The sequence below is a fragment of the Aquarana catesbeiana genome, linkage group LG02 (genome assembly GCF_042186555.1).
Source record: "Aquarana catesbeiana isolate 2022-GZ linkage group LG02, ASM4218655v1, whole genome shotgun sequence".
In the NCBI taxonomy this organism is placed as follows: domain Eukaryota; kingdom Metazoa; phylum Chordata; class Amphibia; order Anura; family Ranidae; genus Aquarana; species Aquarana catesbeiana.
This window is the reverse complement of record NC_133325.1, coordinates 704,672,817-704,695,038: the sequence shown is the minus strand read 5'-3', so window position 1 is coordinate 704,695,038 and position 22,222 is coordinate 704,672,817. Positions and strand designations below refer to the sequence as shown.

The window sequence follows — 22,222 nt, the reverse complement described above, 5'->3', positions numbered from 1 at the left end:
AATTGAACAAGCTGAAGTTAGAAGCGCATTGGCTACCATGCACAGCTGCACCAGATTTTGCACTCACCAGTTTTAATAAATTAACCCGTGTATCTGGATCCGATCCACAAAAAAATCAAAGCACGTGTCAGCATTTTTGGGTTGCTTTGGATTCATTTTTTATTACTTCAAAGAAGACTTGATAGACATTTTAGGGTTGGAGAACGTATGCTATCAAACTGCTTCTTTTTAATTCAATACTTTAATGCATAAAAAATTGAATTCAAATTTGGGGAATGATTGTAATTTGGACTAACTGGCTTGACATAGGTCAGTGATGGCGAACCTTGACACCCCAGATGTTTTGGAACTCAACTACACTGCAGAGTGCATGAGCATCATGGGAAATGTAGTTCCAAAACATCTGGGGTGCCAAGGTTTGCCATCACTGACATAGGTACTTATGTGTTCCCATGCATGAATATCTTGTTCCACTTCCTTGTAATTAATTTTTTTTAGGATTGTGCCTCAAGAGCCACACTTATGTGGTTGTCTTGGTTTTTATTTCTTCTTTGTTTTGCGGTAGTTGATTGACTGCAGTCTATGCAACATGATATTTTCTCCAAAGGAACGCGCTGAATTTAGTGTTACTCTCTTTCATATTTTCTGTAATGTTCCTACACAAAAAGCTTTGTAAAAATATATATTTTTTTAAACTTTATTGAAAGTAATTTAAAAAAAAATGTGAGCAACTGTGGTTTAGTATAAAAGAGATACTTAAACTTGATAGTACGTTTTGATCATAAAAAAAAAGAATGCAAAATTGCAAAATGCATGTGTTCATCATAACCACTAACAGGAAATCAGTTGTGTAGAAATCTGTTCTCTCTCAGTATCACAAATAAATGTTATGTTAAAAAGGCAATCCAGCTAAAAATGTGATTTTAAATATAGGTAACATCTAGTATGCTAAATTAGTCTCAGGATACTACAACAGTGAGGTCTCCCTGGTAAAATTCCTAATAGTCCACCCAGCAATTTTGGGTGTTACTACCCAACTTTGTGTGCTCTAGCTCCTCCATTGCACTAGTATAGAATGAAAAAAAAAAACACCCATAAGCCCCTATTCACACTAAGCATGAGTGTAACCAGGCTATTCAATGGCTTTTTTTGCACATGTGTACTCTCTTTTTTTGTGTGTGTGTGTGTTTTTAATGCGTTTAGTACAACAGCTTAATTGCATGTTTTTAACTTTTAAAACCTAAAAAAACAGGCATAAACACACATGGGCACTCCCATTTTAGTGGGCCAAAAACATGCGATTCTGCAATTATGTACTTTTTCGAATTTCACACAACAGGTGACAAGTGACACAACACTCAGGTATGAATGGGCCCATTAGGAATAATAGGATTTAGCATTGACAAAACAATCAGGTGTGAATAGGGGCATAAGGAGAGTGAAGACATGGCCAGGTGTGCAGACACTAGAACTTGATGCAGGGATCTCACAATAAAGTGCCCTAAGCCAGCCATAGATGGTTTAAATCCTGCTGAACCGGCCAAGCTTCGAACCATGTATTGGCAGGCTTAAAGAATCGATCAACTTAGGTACAACAAGCCTGCCGGATTTTACTTGCGATTATTGCAAGCTGCAGTTATATCCGCTAGCAATAATCACTGTGTTCTCTGCCAGGAGAACACAATAGCTCCACGGGAGGGATTCCCCTGTCAACATTGTCTGTGTTGATGGGGGGGAATCAAGCAAATTTCTTTCCTGCAACCCGTGGCTACAGGAAAGAAACTTGCTCCGTCTATTGCCGGTGTTCTATCAAATAGTGCCCTTCGTCGAAAAGTGCCCGCGCATGCGCAGTACGGAAGGCCACTCCAGCTGATTTCCCGATCAGCTGGCGTGACGTCACCATAGCGCATGCGCGCATCATAGCAGGCATTTTTCAATGGGAGATACTATTTAACAGGCAGAATAGAAAGCTATGCAAACAGCGGAGGGAGTCTGTAGATTGTGCCTTGCTGTTGCAGGGCTGGTTTTGTCTGTGTTGCAACCTGCCCTTAGACAAAGGCAAAACCCGCCGTTCAACACACTAAACCTGCCCTGCAACACAGACAAAAGCCGACCTTGAGCACACTGTAAACCCGCCCCGCAACACCAAGGCACAATCTGACAACTACGGTCTCCCTCCGCTGTTTGCATAGCTTTCAATTCTGCCTGTCAAATGGTATTTCCCATTGAAAAATGCCTCCTACAATGTGTGCATTCGCTATGGTGCTGTCACGCCAGCTGATCGGGAAATCAGCTGGAGTGGCCTTCCGCACTGCGCATGCACGGGCACTTTTCGATGGAGGGCACTATTCAATAGAACACCGGCCTTAGCGGTATGAGAAAGCGTGAGCATTCAGCATTTCCCAAAAATGGAAATCTCAGTTTTGGGTGGACTGACTCCGTAATGAGCTTTTAAAACTTCTTCTTTTAACAGTTCATAATTGGACTATGTATGGAAACCAGAAATTGTACTTTTCATTTGATAACTTATAATATTTATTTATTTTAAATAATTTTAAAAATATAAAACCGCACAGATGCATGTGTGTCAAACGTGTCATTAGAGATTATTATATGTCAAACCCTTAGGCTGGATTCACAATGTTCTGGGTGTAAAACAACATGCATAGCAACGCATATGTGTAGGTGTGGATGGGCCTATATAGTTTCCCTGCAATGAATAGAGGTGTAGCAGCCACAAAGAAAAGAATGGGATTTCTACTTGACATGCACATTCATACAGCAAAATGATGCATGAAAATGGAGAAGTATGAATAGTCGTGTATACTAGTAGCTTTTCTACCAAATGCTGCATCCACAATACAGACACAGACAAGGCGTTACATTTTATAGCTCATTTTTTTCACCTTTTACTGATCTTTCTACTACATTCTCACTTATCATTACCCATGTGCCTACCTAGAACAGATTAAATATTTTTCCTTATTTCTGTGATCTGGAAGCATCATCTTTATGGTGGTTAATAAATACAAATTTCAGAGTCCATAGTCCTGAGCTCTGATGAGAATGAACATTCTGTAGTGTCACTGATGATCGGGAGGATTCCTGCTGGAAGAGCCACTGCGGAAGTTGTTGAATGTTTGCTGTCCCAGCGGTGTTTTGGCCTGAGAGTACAGTACAGTGTGCACTGAGAATTTGGCTCTCACTTTTTTAATGAAAGCTGTGGGTTTCAGTTCTGCATTCTTCTTTCTAGTCTTGCACTTAAAGCGGTATTAAACGCAATAAGAAATGTAATTTGTATATTGCAGCTTACCGGTTTTTAGATGTGGTGACTGCATTGGTTTTCATTTTTAAGCTTTGTTCTTTTATTTTAACCTGATAATCTGGCCAGTACATCTGTTATTTTTTTTAACTAACAGAGCAAGCTGCCCAGCAAAACTTGCAGTTAGAGGGTTGAGACAAACCATTTACTACTGACAGGGTTTCTTCTTACATTGATCAACTTTTATTCATTTATGTAAAACCTTTATCCAAAAAGGAAAAACACAGTTGCTGTAACTGCTTAAAAAGTGTTAGCTGGAGTTTGACTTTAATTTGTTAGTCAAGTCCACAGACATCCCAAATTGCAAAAACTAATTTCAGGGAGGTGGCGCTTCGCGCCCGCAAACACCACCCCCCGTGGCAAAATATTATTTAAATCACTTTCTCAATATTTTTTGGCAGTGCTTCTGGGGAAGTGGGTGGGTGGCAGTGGACGGTGTCCATAGTTTTTTTACTTTTAATAATTGATTTTTGTACATTTTTATTTGTTTTTAATTTTTTTCACAATACTTTTTTTTTTTTTTTACACTTTTCATTTTTTAGAATTTTTTTACAATATTTTATTTTTTATTTTTGAGGGGGCTTCGGTGAGATGTCAGGGGTCTAAACAGACCCCTGACATCTCCCCTTTGAGACAGACAAAGGGACTGGGGACACATTCCCCAGTCCCTTTCTCAGCACTAAAGATGAATGAACAGGAGACAGAGGCTCCTGTTCATTCATAAACTGAGCAGAGTAAACATAGTTTATCACAGGACACAGGAGCGATCTCGCTCACTGTGTCCAATTACTAGTCCCCCCCGCAGCCAGTGGGAGAGGAGAGGAGGGGGATCCGGTTGCAGCGGACGAGGGGGGATGGAGAAGGACACGGTGGGGAACGGGGAGGAGTACACAGAGAAGCTGGGGGTGATCGGTGCGCAGCAGGAGGGACAGCCGCCGCACGATCATTCCCGGCAGATGGGGAGGCACTTGCGGGTGCCACCGCAGAAATGCGGGAGTCTCCTGCACCTTCCGGGAGACTTGAGATGTCTAAGTCCATTTGTTAGAGCAGTGGTCTCCAAACTGTGACCCGTGGGCTGGATGTGGCCCTTTGGTCACTAATCCTCCAACTGATATGAGGCATTATTCCTCCCACTACCAACAAGGCTGAGGCTCCATTCCTTCCACTGATACCAGTAGTGGGGCATTATTCCTCCCACTGACACCAATGATAGAGCACTATTTCTTCCATTGACACCAATGATTGGGCTCTATTCCTCCCACCAGTACCACTGATAGGGCATTATCCCTCCTCCTACTAACTACGCATGCTTTGTAATTTTTTTTACTCCTACTGACCACCAAGCCTGAGGAATTGTTTACTCCCATTGACGCTGAGGCATTTTCTACTTGCACTGGTGATAGTCCGCCCCCCTAAAGGACAGTAAACTGCCCCTTTGCATAGAAAGTTTGGAGACCCCTGTGCTAAAGCATAACACCTCTCTCTCCCCAGATTAACAATGCTGCAGTCCAAAGGTTTCTCCTCTATCCAACGTTGAGATACCCTAAGGCAGGAAGTGTGCTACTGGCCAGATCACCAAGTGAAAATTAATGAAAAAAGCCTAAAAAAGAAAAAGAATGCAGCCACCACAGTTAAGGAATCGTAAGCTGCAGTATATAACATATTTGGTTTTGGGTTTATTACTGATTTAAGGAGCAACTTCAGGCCACAAGTAAATACATGTCAATGAATCCTTTATGCTCTTCAGGAAATTATACAAATGTGCCTACATCAGAAAGTCCACTGAAATCCCGAACTCCAGCCAAAAAATGTATTGTAAAATTTGGATAGTCTAAGGAAAGATGAGAACATCTGCTAGGTTTTATATATTATTTACTTTGGCTTTGACTGTAACCAGCACCCACACTTGGGACATTTGTACACAATGTATAATTTGTGTGCTGACTGGTTGGTAGGTGTGCGGGGAACTCATTTAAAAAGCTAGTTATTGATTGTTGAGACACAATGGAGGTATGCAGCTGCTTTGGTGCTGTTCTGGGCTTCTGGCATGTCTCTATACTTTTAGGGCCCATTCACACTAGGTGTGCTGGGACGATGCTGAGCAGCCTTGGCCAGAGCAGTCTCAATGCAAGACAAGGCAAAAAGCCTTTTTCCCTAGAATGCCAGTTCACACCACTTCTCTGCAGTGGTGTGTACTGAAAAAAAATGATAGCATGCAGTACTTTTTTCAGCTCAGCATGATGCTGCACACTCCACCACACACTCACCAGCCACTTTATTAGGTATGACTTGCTAGTACCGGGTTGGATCCCCTTTTGCCTTCAGAACTGCCTTAATTATTTGTGGCATAGATTCAGTAAGGTGTTGGAAACATTCCTCAGAGATTTTGGTCCATATTGACATGATAGCATCACACAGTTGCTGCAGATTTGTTGGCTCCACATCCATGATGCAATCTCCCAACCCACCACATCCCAAAGGTGCTCTAATGGATTGAGATCTTGTGACTGTGGAGGCCAATGGAGTACAGTGAACTAATTTTCATGTTCAAGAAACCAGATTGAGATGATGTGAGCTTTGTGACATGGTGCATTATCCTGCTGGAAGTAGCCATCAGAAAATGGGTACACTGCAGTCATAAAGGGATGGACATGGTCAGTGTTGTTTTACACTATGTGATTTATTATAATTTCTCTGTGCGCATGACTTGGTTTATTATTGCTCTGTGGCTTTAAGCTGTCTGCCTCTGTCTAAGCTGAGCTTTTTTTCCCACCATACTTTGTATATCCCCTCCCCGTCCTTCTCTCTGATATCATTCCTCAGTATTCCACCATGCTGTAAACATCTTTCCATGTGGCCAAAAACATCAACGATTTTTTACCTATGAGTATCCTTAATTAAACGGAACATTTGAAAGGCTTCATTGTCTGTCTCCTCAACAGTGAGTTTATTAATTGAATTAAACTGTCTGAATTGATGCCAGGGATAAATAGATCACCAGGTCCTATAAGCCCTATATGAAGCTGGAGATAAGCTTATGGCCTTGTAGTTGGGTCAGAAGAGTAGAAAAACTGAGTTTCACAGCCTAATTACAAGATTTCTGCATGACAGTACTGATACAGACAAGATTTACTGCCTTCATTGCAAGGAAGAACAAGGGATCAGTATGTCCAAGTACAAGCTGTATGGTATCATATTACAGCACACAGATCCTGCTGGCTTATTACTCAGTCATTATTTGCCTGTGTCATCATGAGTTACAAAGGCTCTGAATATGAACACACAGCAGCCCCAGCACAAGACTCTGACGCAGCTGAATTACCCAAATGCTCAGTCAAACCAACTTGGAGAGTAATGGAGAAGTATGAAGCTTTAAGAACCAAACTGACAACTAGCCTAAAATTATTATGGGAAAATGTTGTTACTCAATCTAATAGACTGTTTATCCAGCAAACCAAAGTAAAGGCAGAAGCAAAGATAGAGTTGCTACGGGACACTGCATCTCACAGATCTATTTCCACCAGACGTTTTAAGAAGTCCTCTAAATCCCATAGTTCAAGATAATTAACAGTCAGTGAACAACTTAATGCCCACGCTGAAGCGGAAGCCAGCAAGGTGCAGGTCGCATATGCAGAAAAGAGAGCAGAGTTGGGTACTGAGTCAGTGCTTCAGACAGCACGTCAAAGAGCAGAGTTGGAAGCTCAGACAGCACATCAAAGAGCAGCAATAGAAATCTTAAACAAACAGTGTAAACATGATGCAGGTATGGCAAAGCTAATGGTCCTAGAGCAAGCTATCAGTATAGACTAAGGTGCAAGTTAGAAAGACAGCATCAACCTAAACATAGCAAATATGGAAGATCCCCTCAAACACATTAAAGACTGGGGGGGTTATTTACGAAAGGCAAATCCACTTTGCACCGCGAGTGCAGTTGAAAGTGCACTGAAAGTGCACTCGCTCTAAATCTAAGAGGGGTAGAAATTAAGTTAGTGGAAGCTCTGCTGATTTTATCATCCAATCATGTGCAAGCTATTTTAGCATTTTGCTGTTTTTTACTTTCCTTGCATGTCCCCCTCGAATCTACAGTGACTTTATTTCCAAATGCACTTTTAGTGCACTTTCAAGTGCACTTGCAGTGCAAAATGGATTTGCCTTTAGTAAATAACTCCCTGTGTCCTAAGCCACTGCAGTGTACACTACATTGTCTCCAATGCTCTTGACAACATAGAGACTTCTTCACAGCATCAAGTTAAAGAGGTTCCAGCAACTCCTTGCATGCAAAATCACTCCAGTGCCTTTCTTGGCTGCCTAACTAATCTTCCTTCATATGTCACAGAGCATCAGAGCAAGCTACAAGCAAGTCATCAATCTCCTGTCATCAGCACAGCCTCAAATCAACGTACCATTGGAACAACTTCAAGCAAGCAACTCACCTGAATGCATCTGCTGCACCATATTTCCCTGTGTCCTTTAGCAACAATGTCAAAGATAGTGCAATCAGCACTGTTAAGCCAACAACATCTTGCATAAAGGCAGAGACAACTGAGACAGCAGAGTTTGTGAGGTACATACTTCACAGAGAGCTCACAAAGACTGGTCTCACAAGTTTTGATGACCAACCTGAGAACTACAGAAGTTGGAAATGTGCTTTCAGAACTGCAATCAGTGACCATTACAGCTGCTAAAGAATTTGATCTGCTGATCAGATGTCTTGGTCCTCTATCTGCTGCACGTGTTAAAGTGGAGTTCCACCCACTTTTACAACTCTTCAGCATCCCTCACTGTGCACTGCAAACAAATTGGATATTTAAAAAAAAAAATTCTCAGCACCTACTGTATATCTGCTGTATTCATTTTTCACTTCCTCCAACCTAGCCGTGGCTCATCGTATCATTTCCTGTTTGCAATGCCTTCTGGGAAGGGGTGGCAACTTCCTCTGACACTGCCGTTGCTATGGAAACCTGACCTGAAACCTATTACACAGCTTGTGCTGCACTGAGCATGTGCGAGATTTGCAAGGATGAGATCCAGGAAGAAATACAGTCTGGCTTCAGATGCCCACACTTAAGATGGCCACGGCCTGCTGTAAGTTTATAAAACAACAAGCTACTGCTATAAACTAACAAAACAGACCTTAGTTTACAGACTAACTTTACTAGAATACATTAAGCTTGTGTATTATATGGGTATTTTTATTTAAAAAGTATAATTTTGGCCGGAACACCACTTTAAGCCATTAAGATCATTTTTCATGGACAATCCTACAGCAGCATGGGATAGAGCAAAGTTATGGCAGTCCAGAAGCTATAGAAAATGCTTTGTTCATGCGCCTGGAAACCTTCCCAAAGATATCTGGTAAGGACAACAAGGAGTTCTAGAGACTGAGTGACCTACTCCTTGAGCTTCAGCTAGCCAAGATAGACCCAAAACTACCTGGACTCAGTTACCTGGACACTGCCAGAGGGATAAACCCAACCGTCTTCAAGCACCCGTATGGTTTACAAGAAAAATGGTCTGCACTAGGCTCATCAATTGCAGAAACCAAAACTGATCCTAGTTTTTCCTACAGTGAGTACAGTCTCTTCTCATCCTTTCCTAAGAATACCAGTCTTCAGGGCAACTATAGGAACCGTAGAGGCCCAGTATCCGTAGACTGACATCCTTCCCACTCCTACCACAATGTTGGCCGCACACAAACACAGTAGGAAGATTGAAAAACCTAACCGAGAGTGTCCAATGCACAATAAGCCACACCCCCTCAAAAAATGTATCGGCTTTAAGAAAAGGCCTCTTGAAGAGCGAAAGGAGCTTTTAAAGACATTTGGGGTATGTTTCAGGTGTTGTGCTTCTACTGAAAATGCCCATGCCTACTGTAATATGCCCATCAAGTGCATAGAGTGTGGCTCTGAAGAACATGTTCAAGCCATCCATCCACATGAGCCCAGCACTGCACAACCTGCAAACTCTCCCCCCAGGTCGACGCATGGCGGGGAGAATACAGACCAAGTGCCTAATTCCACCATAGTTTCTTCATCCTGCACTTAAGTCTGTGGGGAAGACCACTGTGATACGTCCTGTGCTAAAATATGCTTAGTGAACATATACCACAAGGATCAACCAGAAAAGACTCTAAAGGCGTATGCTATCTTCGATGATCAGAGAAACAGATCACTTGCCAAATCTGAACTGTTCGATCTATTTGAAATAAAAAGTGAAGCTGATCCTTACACCTTGGGTACTTGTAGTGGAACTACAGAGGTTTTTGGAAGAAGGGCTCATGGACTCGTGGTATCTTCTCTCAAATGTAACCTGCAATTACACCTACCTACACTTGTTGAGTGCAATCAGATACCTATTAACAGGGAAGTAACCCCTACTCCAGCTACTGCCTTCCATCACCCTCACCTGAAGGTAATAGCAAATGAAATACCGCCGCTTGACAAAGATGCTCAGATCCTTGTTCTGTTAGGAAGAGACATTCTAAGAGTTCACAAGGTCCACAGACAAGTCAGTGGACCCCCAGATGCCTCATTTGGCCAACGCATGGATTTAGGTTGGGTCATCATAGGCAACGTCTGTATAGGCAAAAAGAAGAGACCTACCAACGTTTCATCATTCAAGACAAACGTCCTGCCAAATGGCCCAAACACTTACTTTGAGCCATGCCCACATCACTACTGGGTGAAAGAGGAGGTAGCCAGCCACGAATGGCAACATGGTATCTCAGGTAACACAAGTCCTTTCTCCTGCCATGATGACCACCTCGGCTCTACAGTATTTAATGCAACCAGTGAAGATGATATACTGGCTCCTTCAATGGAAGACAAAGAATTTATCAAAGTAATAGACAATGAGTTCTTTCAAATCAACGCCAATAATTGGATAGCACCCCTACCTTTTCGTCTCCCAAGAGAGAGATTGCCCAACAACTTGCAGCAGACCATCAGTAGATTCTCCTCCTTAAAGCGCAACTTAAGCAGAAAACCAGAGATGCAAAATCAGTTTGTGGATTTTATATATATATATATATATATATATATATATATATATATATATATATACACACACACACACATGCACAGTTGTGCTCATAAGTTTACATAACCTGGCAGAATTTATGATTTTTTTACCATTTTTCAGAGAGTATGAATGATAACTCAAAAACATTTATTTCACTCATGGTTAGTGTTTGACTAAAGCCATTTATTATCACTCAACTGTGTTTACTCTTTTTAAATCATAATGACAACAGAAACTACTAAAATGACCCTGATCAAAAGTTTACATACCCTGGTGATTTTGGCCTGATAACATGCACACAAGTTGACACAAAGGGGTTTGAATGGTTATTACAGGTAACCATCCTTACCTGTGATCTGTTTGCTTGTAATTAGTGTACGTGTATAAAAGGTCAATGGGTTTCCGGACTCCTGACAGACCCTTGCATCTTTCGTCCAGTGCTGCACTGACGTTTCTGGATTCTGAGTCATGGGGAAAGCAAAATAATTGTCAAAGGATCTGTGGGAAAAGGTAGTTGAACTGTATAAATCAGACAAGAGATATAAAAAAATATCCAAGGAATTGAGAATGGCAATCAGCAGTGTTCAAACTCTAATCAAGAAGTGGAAATTGAGGGGTTCTGTTGAAACCAGACCACGGTCAGGTAGACCAACTAAAATTTCAGCCACAACTGCCAGGAAAATTGTTTGGGATGCAAAGAAAAACCCACAAATAACTTCAGGTGAAATACAGGACTCTCTGAAAACATGTGGTGTGGCTGTTTCAAGATGCATAATAAGGAGGCACTTGAAGAAAGATGGGCTGCATGGTCGAGTCACCAGAAGAAAGCCATTACTACGCAAATGCCACAAAGTATCCCGTTTACAATATGCCAAACAGCACAGAGACAAGCCTAAAACCTTCTGGAACAAAGTCATTTGGAGTGATGAGACCAAAATTGAGCTTTTTGGCCACAACCATAAACGCTACATTAAGTCAATAAGGCCTATGATGAATGGTACACCATTCCTACTGTGAAACACGGAGGTGGATTGTTGATGTTTTGGGCATGTGTGAGCTACAAAGGCACAGAAAATTTGGTCAAAATGAATGGCAAGATGAAAGCAGAATTTTATCAAAAAATACTGGAGGAACATTTGCATTCATCAGCCAGGAAGCTGCGCATGGGACGTACTTGGACATTCCAACATGACAATGATCCAAAACACGGGGGCCAAGTTGACCTGTCATTGACTACAGCACAATAAAGTGAAGGTTCTGGAGTGGCCATCTCAGTCTCCTGACCTCAATATCATTGAGCCACTCTGGGGAGATCTCAAACGTGCAGTTCATGCAAGATAGCCCAAGAATTTACAGGAACCCGGAGGCTTTTTGCCAAGAGGAATGGGCAGCTATACCATCTGAGAATATAAAGAGCCTCATCCACAAATACCACAGAAGCTGTCATTGATGTTAACGGGGGGCAATACACGGTATTAAGAACTGGGGTATGTAAACTTTTGATTGGGATCATTTGGGTAGTTTCTGTTGTCATTATGATTTCAAAAGAGTAAACACAGTTGACTGATAATAAATGGCTTCAGCTGAACACTAACCATGAGTGAAAGAAAAGTTTTTGTGTTATCATTCATATTCTCTGAAAAATGGCCAAGAAATTATAAATTCTGCCAGGGTATGTAAACTTATGAGTATAACTGTATTTGACAGAGATCATGCAGGCCCTGCACCCCCACTAAAGGAGGGAGAAGAATGCTGGTACCTTCTATCCTTTGGCGTGTATCACCCACACAAACCAGACCAAATCAGAGTTATCAGTTATCCAGTGCTCAGCATGAAGGTGTTGCTCTTAACAACATGCTCCTTATGGGGCCCAACTTGAACAACAGTCTAATAGGAGTCTTGATTCACTTCAGACAAGACCCCATAGCAGTAATGGCCAACATTCAACAAATGTTTCACTGCTTCATTGTCAGAGAAGACAACAGAAACGACCTGAGGTTTCTATGGCACAAAGACAATGGCATCAACAAGGAAGTGATATATTATCGAAATTAAGGTACATGTCTTCGGTAACAGTCCTTTCCCTGCAGTGGCAACTTATGGGCTAAGGAGACCAGCTCAGGCTGGAGAAGAATGTGGATCAGATGCTTGCCAATTTGTTGAAAGAAACTTCTATGTTGACGACACACTCAAGTCCTTTCCAACCGCTAAAGAAGCAATCGATGTTCTCACCAGAACCAAGGAGATGCTGTCTGTGGCAAACCTTAGACTTCACAAGATTATACCCAACAGCCAGGAACTTATGAATGCCTTTCACTCTGAGGACTATGCCACTAGTCTAAAAAAACCTTGATTTAGGTACAGATGTGCCTCCTGTACAGCGAAGTCTGGGTTTGTTGTGGAACTTCAAACAAGACACATTCATCTTCCAAGTATCAACTTGTGACAAACCTTCGCTAAGAGAGGAGTCCTGTCCTGGTGAACAGCATCTATGAATCACTGGGTTTCATTGCTCCAGTTACCATTTAATTTAAGATTTTGCTTAGACAATCATCTACTGAGAACATAGACTGGGATACTCCTTTGCCTAGTGAGAAACAACACAAGTGGGAAAGGTGGGGATATTCCTTGAGGTCACTAGAAAAACTTCAAATTTCGCGTTGCTATGTTCCAGCTTGCATTTCAACTGCTGGCCGGAGAGAGATTCATATTTTCTCCGATATATCAGTTGAAGCTTTTTCTGCAGTAGCCTTTTTGGCGGTATTCCCGAGTCTGGCTCGGGGTGGGTTTTCAATACCAAAAGCGGTATACCCGAGCCAGACTCGGGATCGCAGCGCAGGATCTAGGAAGAGTTTACTTACCTTGTCCCCTGGATCCTGCGATGTCTCTCCTCTGTGATCGGCGAGCCGCCGTGTCTCGCTCGATTCACAGTGCCGAGCTCCGTTCCCTGCGAGCGTTGCGACGCACGGGGACAGAGTTCGGCAGCAAATTCAAAAAGTGAAACACACAGTATAGATACAGTATACTGTAATCTTACAGATTACAGTACTGTATCAAATAATTACACATCCCCTTTGTCCCTAGTGGTCTGTCCAGTGTGCTGCATGCAGTTTTATATTATAAATACTGTTCTTTCTGCCTGGATACTGGAGATTGTCCATAGCAACCAAAACTGTCCCTTTACATCAAAAAGGGCTTTAGAGCAGCTAGAAAACAGCGAAAATAAATTAGAATCACTTGCAGAATTGAGTGATAGTGATTTGTGGGAAAATCCGTCATCAAACACTAAAAGTAACGAAAGCGACAATTCTGCAACTGAGCAAATGTCAGTGTTTTTGATTTAATTACAATATTGAATAATTATAATTATTATTATATTATTATTGTTATAATTATTTATAGTTATTTATTATATTATAATTTTTGATTTCGTTTTTCAAAATTTATCATACCCGGGATGTCTACTAGACTCTTGTTTGGACAGATTTAAGTGAGTTATTCCTAAGAATTACAGGCCCACAATATAAAACGCCAAATTTCTGTGCAAAATAATTGTACCGCTTTCAGCACCTAAAATCTGAAATAATCATACCGCCAGGGAGGTTAAAGACCTCTGAAAGTATTGGAGAATCACACTGTCGTTTTGTCCTAGGCAAGGCAAAACTCACTCCCAAACCTGCACATACCATGCCAAGACTTGAACTCTGTGAAGCTGTGATAGCAGTAGAAATTGCCGAAGTCATACAAAGTGAAATGGACACTAGAATTGATTCTTTCACCTTTTATACTGACAGTAAGGTAGTACTTGGTTATATACACAACCAAACAAAACAGTTTTATGTGTACGTCAGCAACAGGGTAGAACTTATTAAGAGATTTTCTCTACCAAGTCAATGGCATCACTGGTTGGCACATCTGTTCTGGACGCTTCACAGCAGCAGATATTGCACGCGTAGAAGAGGTAATTATCCATTGTGTGCAACAAGAAGTGTATCAGGAGGAATTTGGGAGAATCAGAAATGGAACCGAATTGTCTAAAAACAGTTCACTCTTCAATCTAAACCCTGTAGTTGATGCCAATCAGCTGCTGAGAGTTGGTGGCCGTATAGCGAAATCTGACCTATGCAGCAAAGAACAGAATCCTATAATCATACAAGATCAACACCATGTTTCTACTCTGCTGGTTCATTACCAACATGAACTGGTGCAACACCAAGGCCGTCAGTTTACAGAAGGTACCATCAGGTTAGCTGGCTTGTGGATTGTTGGTATGAAAAGGTGCGTCTCCTCCTTGCGCTTCAGGTGCGTCAAGTGCCACAAGTTAGGAGGAAAGCATCAACAGCAACAAATGGCAAGTCTCCCAGCTGATTGCTTAAGTACAGATCCACCCTTCACCTACTGTATGTTGGAGTAGATGTTTTCAGTCCATGGTCCGTCATCACTCGGAGAACTCGTGGTGGAGCTGCAAATAGTAAAAGGTGGGCTGTATTGTTTACCTGTCTCAGCATCTGAGTAATACATATAGAAGTAATTGATTCTATGCATTCTTCCTTCATCTGTGCCCTACGAAGATTCTTCTCTGTCAGAGGACTGGTCAAGCAGCTGAGATCTGACTGTGGTACCAACTTTATTGTTGCATGTATAGAGCTGCAGCTGGACAATTTCCTGGCCAACAATGGATGTACTTGGTTGTTTAATCCTCCACATTCTTCACACATGGAAGGATCCTGGGAACGAATGATTGGAGTAGCACGAAGAATTCTTAACTCCATGTTGCAGACTCACAAGTCTTTACCACTTAACCTTGAGACTTTGTCTACCTTTCTTGTTGAAGTATCTGCCATAGTAAACACAAGACCTTTAGCGTCGGTATCTTCAGATCCTGATGCTCCAGTGATCCTTACTCCAGCTTCGCTTCTTACTCAAAATATGGGGACTGCTGTAATGTCTTCAAGTGAGATCGACCCCAAGGATATCTACAGGCGTCAATGGCACCAGGTGCAACATCTAGCAAATATATTTTTGCATTGCTGGAGGAAGGAGTATCTTCATCATCTTCAAGGTCGTAACAAACATCTAATGCCGCGTACACAAGAGCGGACTTTACGGCAGACTTTGGCCGGCGGACTTTTCGACGTACTTTACGACAGACTTTCTGAATGAACGGACTTGCCTACACACAATCCACCAAAGTCCGTCAAATTCGTACGTGATGACGTACGACCGGACTAAAACAAGGAAGTTCATAGCCAGTAGCCAATAGCTGCCCTAGCTGCCCTGTCCGTCAAACTAGCATACAGATGAGCGGACTTTTCGACCGGACTCGATTTCAACGGAGTGATTTAAAACATGTTTCAAATCTAAGTCCGTCCAACTTTTGAGAAAACAAAGTCCGCTGGAGCCCACACACGATCGAATTGTCTGACGAAATCCCGTCCGCCGGGCAAAGTCTGCCGTAAAATCCGCTCGTGTGTACGCGGCATAAGCCTAATCTCAAGATTGGAGATCACATCCTTCTAAAAGACAAGAAAGTTTGTCGGAATGAATGACCTATGGGTCTTATTACTAAAGTTATGCCCAGTGATGATAACAAACTCCAGGCAGAGGTCAAGGTAACCAAGGGAGGATCGACACGAACCTTCACTCAACCATTACAGAGTTAGTACTCCTTTTGCCAGGTGAGTGACTTATGCAAGGACTAGCAATGCTATTGGCACGCTATTGGCATATTGGGAGTACATTGCCACTAACTACAGGTTCTACTTGAAACTTTTGCATTGTCTAAAGACGTCACATGTCAGACTACTACATGTTCTGGCATCCAGTTGAACTTATGTTTATGTTTACTTGTTGCATGTTTCTTGTTACAGGTTCCAGGACATTCATCAGTATTGAACCTTATTGAATATATATATAGTTTAAGGTTATGGAATCTAAAGATTTCAGATGGGGAGTGTTGTGTTACACAATGTGATTTATCATCTCTCTGTGTGTATAACTTAGTTTATCATTGCTCTGTGTCTTTAAGCTGTCTGCCTCTGTCTAAGCTGAGCTCTTTCTCCCACCTAACTTTTGTATATTCCCTCCCTTTCCTTTTCTCTGATATCATTTCTCAGTATTCCACCATGCTGTAAACATCTTTCCATGTGGCTAACAACATCAAAGTCTTTCTGCCTATGAATATCCCTCAATAAATGGAACATTCGAAAGGCTTCATTGTCTGTCTCCTCAACAGTGAGTTTATTCATCGAGTTAAACTATCTGAATTGATGCAAGGGATAAATAGATCACCAGGTCCTGTAAGCCATGTATGAAGCAACAATACTCAGGTAGGCCGTGGCGTTTAAACGATGCTCAATTGGTACTAAGGGGCCCAAAGTGTGCCAAGAAAATATCCCCCACACCATTACACCACCACCAGCAACCTGAACTGTTGATACAAGGCAGGATGGATCCATGTTTTAACATTGTTTACACCAAATTCTGACCCTACCATCTGAAAGTCTGTATCACATCACACTGCAGCCAATATAGCCTATTTAAAGCCTACATTTAGTTATTTAATTGTTTTAATCAGCACAAGTGATGGTATGTACATTCAATATATAGTGTCCCTTGTGTGGCTGGATGCTCTCACAGTTGAAATCCAAAGTCCTGCCACCCCGAAATTAGTATATTTTTAAGAGCTACAGCTTAAAGCAGCCCATACACAGCGGGAATGGTTGCAGGGAAGCCCTCCACACCGGGAGAAGACAGTGATAGTTGCTCGCGGCTATGCTAGCCTCTAGCAGTAATTGCATGCAATATCCGGCAGGCTGGTTGTACCTAAGTTGATCGATCAATCAACTTGGTACATTCAGCCTGTCCATACATGGCTCAAATCTCAGCCAGTTTCTGCTGAACCAGCCAAGATTTGAACCGTCTATGGCCAGCCTAAGTCATAATTTTTAAAGTCGAACTCTGGGATAAGCAAATATTATCTAAATACAGGAGGCTTGTGTTCTTACTTGAATCTTAGCGAGCTTTGTGTATTTCTTCCAGATTTGTGCAGTAATCAAGCATGAAACTTTGTCCCTGTGCAGGAGCTTCCTGTAAGACTAGTCACTGCTGCTCTCTGTTTTTGTGCAGGGTGACTGGTCTTGTATCTGCTTCTACTACTGTTGGGTCCCTCCCACAGCTCTGCTCTCTGCACTGATTATGTACATCACAGTTATGATGTCACTGCTACTTTTACAAGGTAATAAATGGGTTTGCAAAGGCATTTGGTACACACAAGGTGGATTTATAATGCTTGTGGATACTGTATTGAGGCATGTATTTAAATAAAAGTTTTTGAGTTAAGCTTTAGTAAAATCATTTTATGTCTCTTTGGAACCTTCTGTGCATTCAGCAACAATAAAAGAGTTCACTAAAAAAAATCTAATGATGTTTCCCATTGGTGAATAGTGTTTTTTCAAGGTTGATTACACTGCAGAGTAAGAGAAAAATAAGCAACTGTAGCTTCCTTCTACCAAAACTTTTCACACATTTCAGTGTAGTTAATGAGAACAAGTAGTTCTAGTTCACTAGAAGATATGTACAACACAGAACTGAGTAGTGCTTATCAGCTGCCCCAGTGTAAGTCTGTTTTCCTTGATTCTGCTGACTGTACCAGCTGCCACATTAGTTTATAGTTTACCTATACATAATGATTAGCAGCGCGTAAAATAAATAGGGCATCTGTTAAAACAGCAAACACTGTTTTTTTTCCAGGGAAAAAAAAGTTGTAAGTCACTCAAATACAGTGATGGGAACTGTTAACTATTTTACTGCCATTTTTAAACTGGGGAAAAGGAAGTTCCAGTTAAGTGTAGAGCTTCCTTATAGTGACCAATCAGAATTCTTTATTAATTTCTCCAGATAATAAGGTCAGATTCCGACCTCTTTGGTGTGTTACCACAATGTTCAATAGTCAAAAGATGCCAGTCTGGCTTAAAGGTCCTTTTACCTGTGGTGGCTTTAAGTAGGATTTTCCCGGTGTCCTGTTTATGGTGAAATAAACTGTAACTGTAAAATGACCGACACCACTCAGTTCACAACCCCACTAAAAGTCAAGGACCCTGAGGTGAAATGTCAGCCAACCTGACCACTGGTCAGAAATGCAATACAGCCCACTTAACATGGTTTCCTAGTCTCCAACTAGTTCACATCTGTGCGTTTTGAGCTGATGCATTTTTTGGAAAGGGTCAGGGACTTTTTGCTCCAGCAGCAGATTGTGTATTGCGTGTAATAGACTTCAATGAACCCGCACAAAAAATGCAAGTGTTGTGTTAGGAATACTACTTTGATGCAACTTTACACTGTGGAACTCAAGTAGCATCAAAGTCACTTCAAAGTAGTGCAGGGTCTAAAGTTGCATGTTAGGGTTAAGGGCTAGGTTTAAATGTTAGGGTTAAAGGCTAGGGTTAGGGTTATATGTTAGTGTTACGATTAAGGGCTAGGGTTAGGGTTAAATGTTAGGGTAAAGGGTTAGGGTTAGAGTTAGGGTTAGGTGCTAGGGTTAGGGTTTAGGGCTAGGGTTAGGGTTTAGGGCTAGGGTTAGGGTTAGGGTTAGCTTTAATTGTTAGGGTTAGAATGCCAACCCTAACAATTACTGCTAACCCTAACCCTAATGATTACCACTAGCCCTAATTGTAACCCTAGCCCCTAACCTTAGCTGTTAACCCTAACAACCCTATCCCAACTTTGATTCTACTTGAGTGCCAAAGAATGTAAAGTCACATCGAATTCACACTCCATGAACAGAACTTTCCTATTCGCTTATAATAAACTATTACGACTTTCTGGTATAGAGTATGGGTATGCCAGCCTATGTTTAAACTGACAAAAGATAACATGCAATTGGTTACTGCACTTTGAATCCTGAGTGCTGTATAACTGCCTTGTACTGCTTTTCAGACTGGCTGTAGATGCAAATTATTTCAGCGGGGACATATTTTCAAATTTTAAGAGCCTTTAAAAAAAAAAAATGAATAATAAATAAATTTATAATTAAAGAGAGCATTTATTGACAGGAAAAGATTGGAACTTAAAGGATAAGTTCACCTTTGGGAACATTTTACATGTTCCACCCCTTTTTAGGGTGGAACATGTAACATGTTTCCACTCCTGCAGCCCCTGCCCGCTCTGCTGCTTCTAGTGACAGCAAGTTGGGGATCTTCTCAAACATGGGGGGCTCTGTCATTCATTCACAGAGTTCTGTGAATTAAAAACTACAAGATCCGGCAGCCTTGCCTGTGCGCCTGCTATGGCTCTTAAAGGAGCCGACGTACACCTATGGCGATTTGCGGGAACGAGCCGACCTGCCGCCATATAATGACGGCGGCTGATCGGCAAGTGGTTAATTAGTACAGTTTAGTAAAGACTACTCATGCTCGGAAACAAAAGAATACATTACAAAACAATTCAACACATTACATCACTTCTGAAGTTGTATTCTGTTTAACAAATATTTTCGTAGGTTGAGTAACCTCTTCACTTTCAATAAGGGACTGGCACGTCACAAAAACGGACAATTATTCGTCTGATAATTTGATTGTGTGTACCAGGCTTTAGGGAAGGTTTAGGACTGTCAGGGTTTTATAGCTGTCTGTGACTTTCAAAATAGAGATTTCCCCTTTAATTGTTATATCTGTGACACTAAGACAACAAATAGGAGGGGTGGGGGTCAATTGGAAAGGCAGGAATAAATATTTCAGAGATCTAACCCTATTCCCTCTACTGGAAAATCATGTTTTTGTTGCCATCTCTGTCCCCATCATAGGACAGAAAGTGACATTCAACAATGAAGTTGTGACTGGTGAGTTTTTAACCTTTCCCTGAACTATCCAAAACAAAATTAAAGAAAGGGGGCTTTAGCGTGAGTTATTCTTTTATATAGATTAGAACAAGGATCTGATGGTACAGATTTAAAAACCAGAGACAAATAAAACAGGTACTATCCTTAAATCTAGTGTACATATTTATGCTATGAAACCAAACAGATGCAATTTTTTTTTACACTAGCCATAAAAATAGCATTGTGCAGCATAACAATAATTTGGATGAAAGAATTGTATTTCTCAAAACTAATATGTGGCTCACTCGATAAAAGCAAAGGAATGATTGATCAAGATGTAAAATTTTGTCAAGTTTGAACAAACTAACTCTTTTCTTTGTTGTATGAAGCAGTCCTTGGGGTTGATTAACTAAAGGAGTTGAGCGGGTTCCCTTTGCAAAGAACACCCAGTAATGTGCAAGGAAATTTAAAAACAAACAGATTTTTTGATTGCACATGATTGGATGGTTGAAGTCAACATAGCTTCCCCTCATTCACTAAGTTATAAAATTTGCTAAATGAACAGCCTATAGTATATTCTGTAAATCAACAATCTTGTGTTTGAATCATTTGAATCATTTGAAACAACTGAATTTCTGACTGATCACTCATCTGATCAATCAATGAAATCAGTCATGACGGATCAGTCAGCATTAGTGTGGACATACATTTAAAACGCCTAATAACCGCAAGAAAAGTTGAGGCTCATTTACGACAATTGTTTTAGGCACAAGTTAATAACAGGATGATAATGAGCTTTTCAGAGTAAAATGTTGGGGAACCCTTGCAACCACATGCTAAACATTCCCTTCTCTCCATGCAGAAGGGTACAAGCCTTTTGCCGTGCATGCAAATAGTCCAGGAATGATTGCACAAATTATGAGATGTGCAATTCAAGCATGCACTGGGAGATCTCTTAAGCCCCGTACACATCGGCAAAATGTCGTGAGACATTTGCTGGTTCAAAAAAAAAAATGTCCGACATTCTGCCTGTGTGTATGTCATGTCGGTCTGTCCGAAGAACAGCCGGCTTCTGGAAAACCAGCATCCAAACGACTCCCGATCAGCACTCTCAGCCAATCGCAGTCTTTCTTTTTCTTACTCTTTTCTTCTCTTTCTTACTGCAAGCCTTTTCTTGTGGGAGTTTTGCAAGGGTATGTACACATAAACATGTGCATATGTCTAGGTTCCCAAGACTTTACCAACAGAAAAAAATATATACTTACCACTCATCAAAGGATTTGAAACGTAGGTGACCGGTGATGTAAACTGGCCTCCACTGTCCTGAGGGGTATCATTACTTCCATTTGTTCTTCCAGCTTCCATTGCAACCAGAGAAGAAGATCTGTGTGATACCTTCAAAGTGTGGATTCCTCTGAGAACATGAATGCCTAGCTACATATGTGACGTGTGAAGCCAGTGGGGAAACCTGCAGTCTTGCTGGATGCTTCAGGTCGCAGACCTGTGGAGCCAAATCCTACCTGTGTAACCCGATAACATGCGTTCAGGAATATGAAGAGCATCAGTCAGTCCCAAACGTAACAGAGAAACTCAGCCTTTCCCCAACATAAAAGCTGCATAGATGTCACATCCTTTCAAAAGCTACGATCGGTCAGCTGTAGGATATAACTGGCATGCACTTTGTTTCATTCAAATACAGAAATATGTCTGCCAAAAAAAAGTGTGTGAGAGAGAGGGAGGGAGGACGGAACACAGTAATCCAGTTAGGCAACTTCTATTAGAAAAAAAAAAAGCAGACTGAGGTATTTAGACAGATGAAAAAAAACTGCTTAACAAAAGAGCCCAATTATCTCCTTTAAGGTATACATATAGAATTACACTCAGGGTGACTGAAGGTTAAAATTTAGTTTTCTGACTTGTTGTCTTGTCTACATATAAGCTTAATACTGGTGATTTCAGAGAGCTTTTTCTTGTGCAAAACATATTTGTTCTTTTTATTTCTTCACACTTACAAACACTATTATAATATCTCACCTTCTTGTTCCCTTCTTTTATTTCCTCTA

The 22,222-nt window shown here is 41.2% G+C and overlaps 1 protein-coding gene across 1 annotated transcript in view; it reads right to left on the bottom strand.

Annotated features, from left to right (window-relative positions):
- ASB9 (ankyrin repeat and SOCS box containing 9) overlaps positions 1–21,927 on the bottom strand; it is an 82,626-nt gene extending 60,699 nt beyond the window's left edge. Inside the window, exon 1 of the mRNA XM_073616946.1 lies at positions 21,425–21,927. Within this exon, the coding sequence (XP_073473047.1) occupies positions 21,425–21,524 (100 nt within the window). The 5' untranslated portion in view covers positions 21,525–21,927. The remainder of the gene's footprint in view (positions 1–21,424) is intronic.
- Positions 21,928–22,222: the final 295 nt, after the last annotated feature.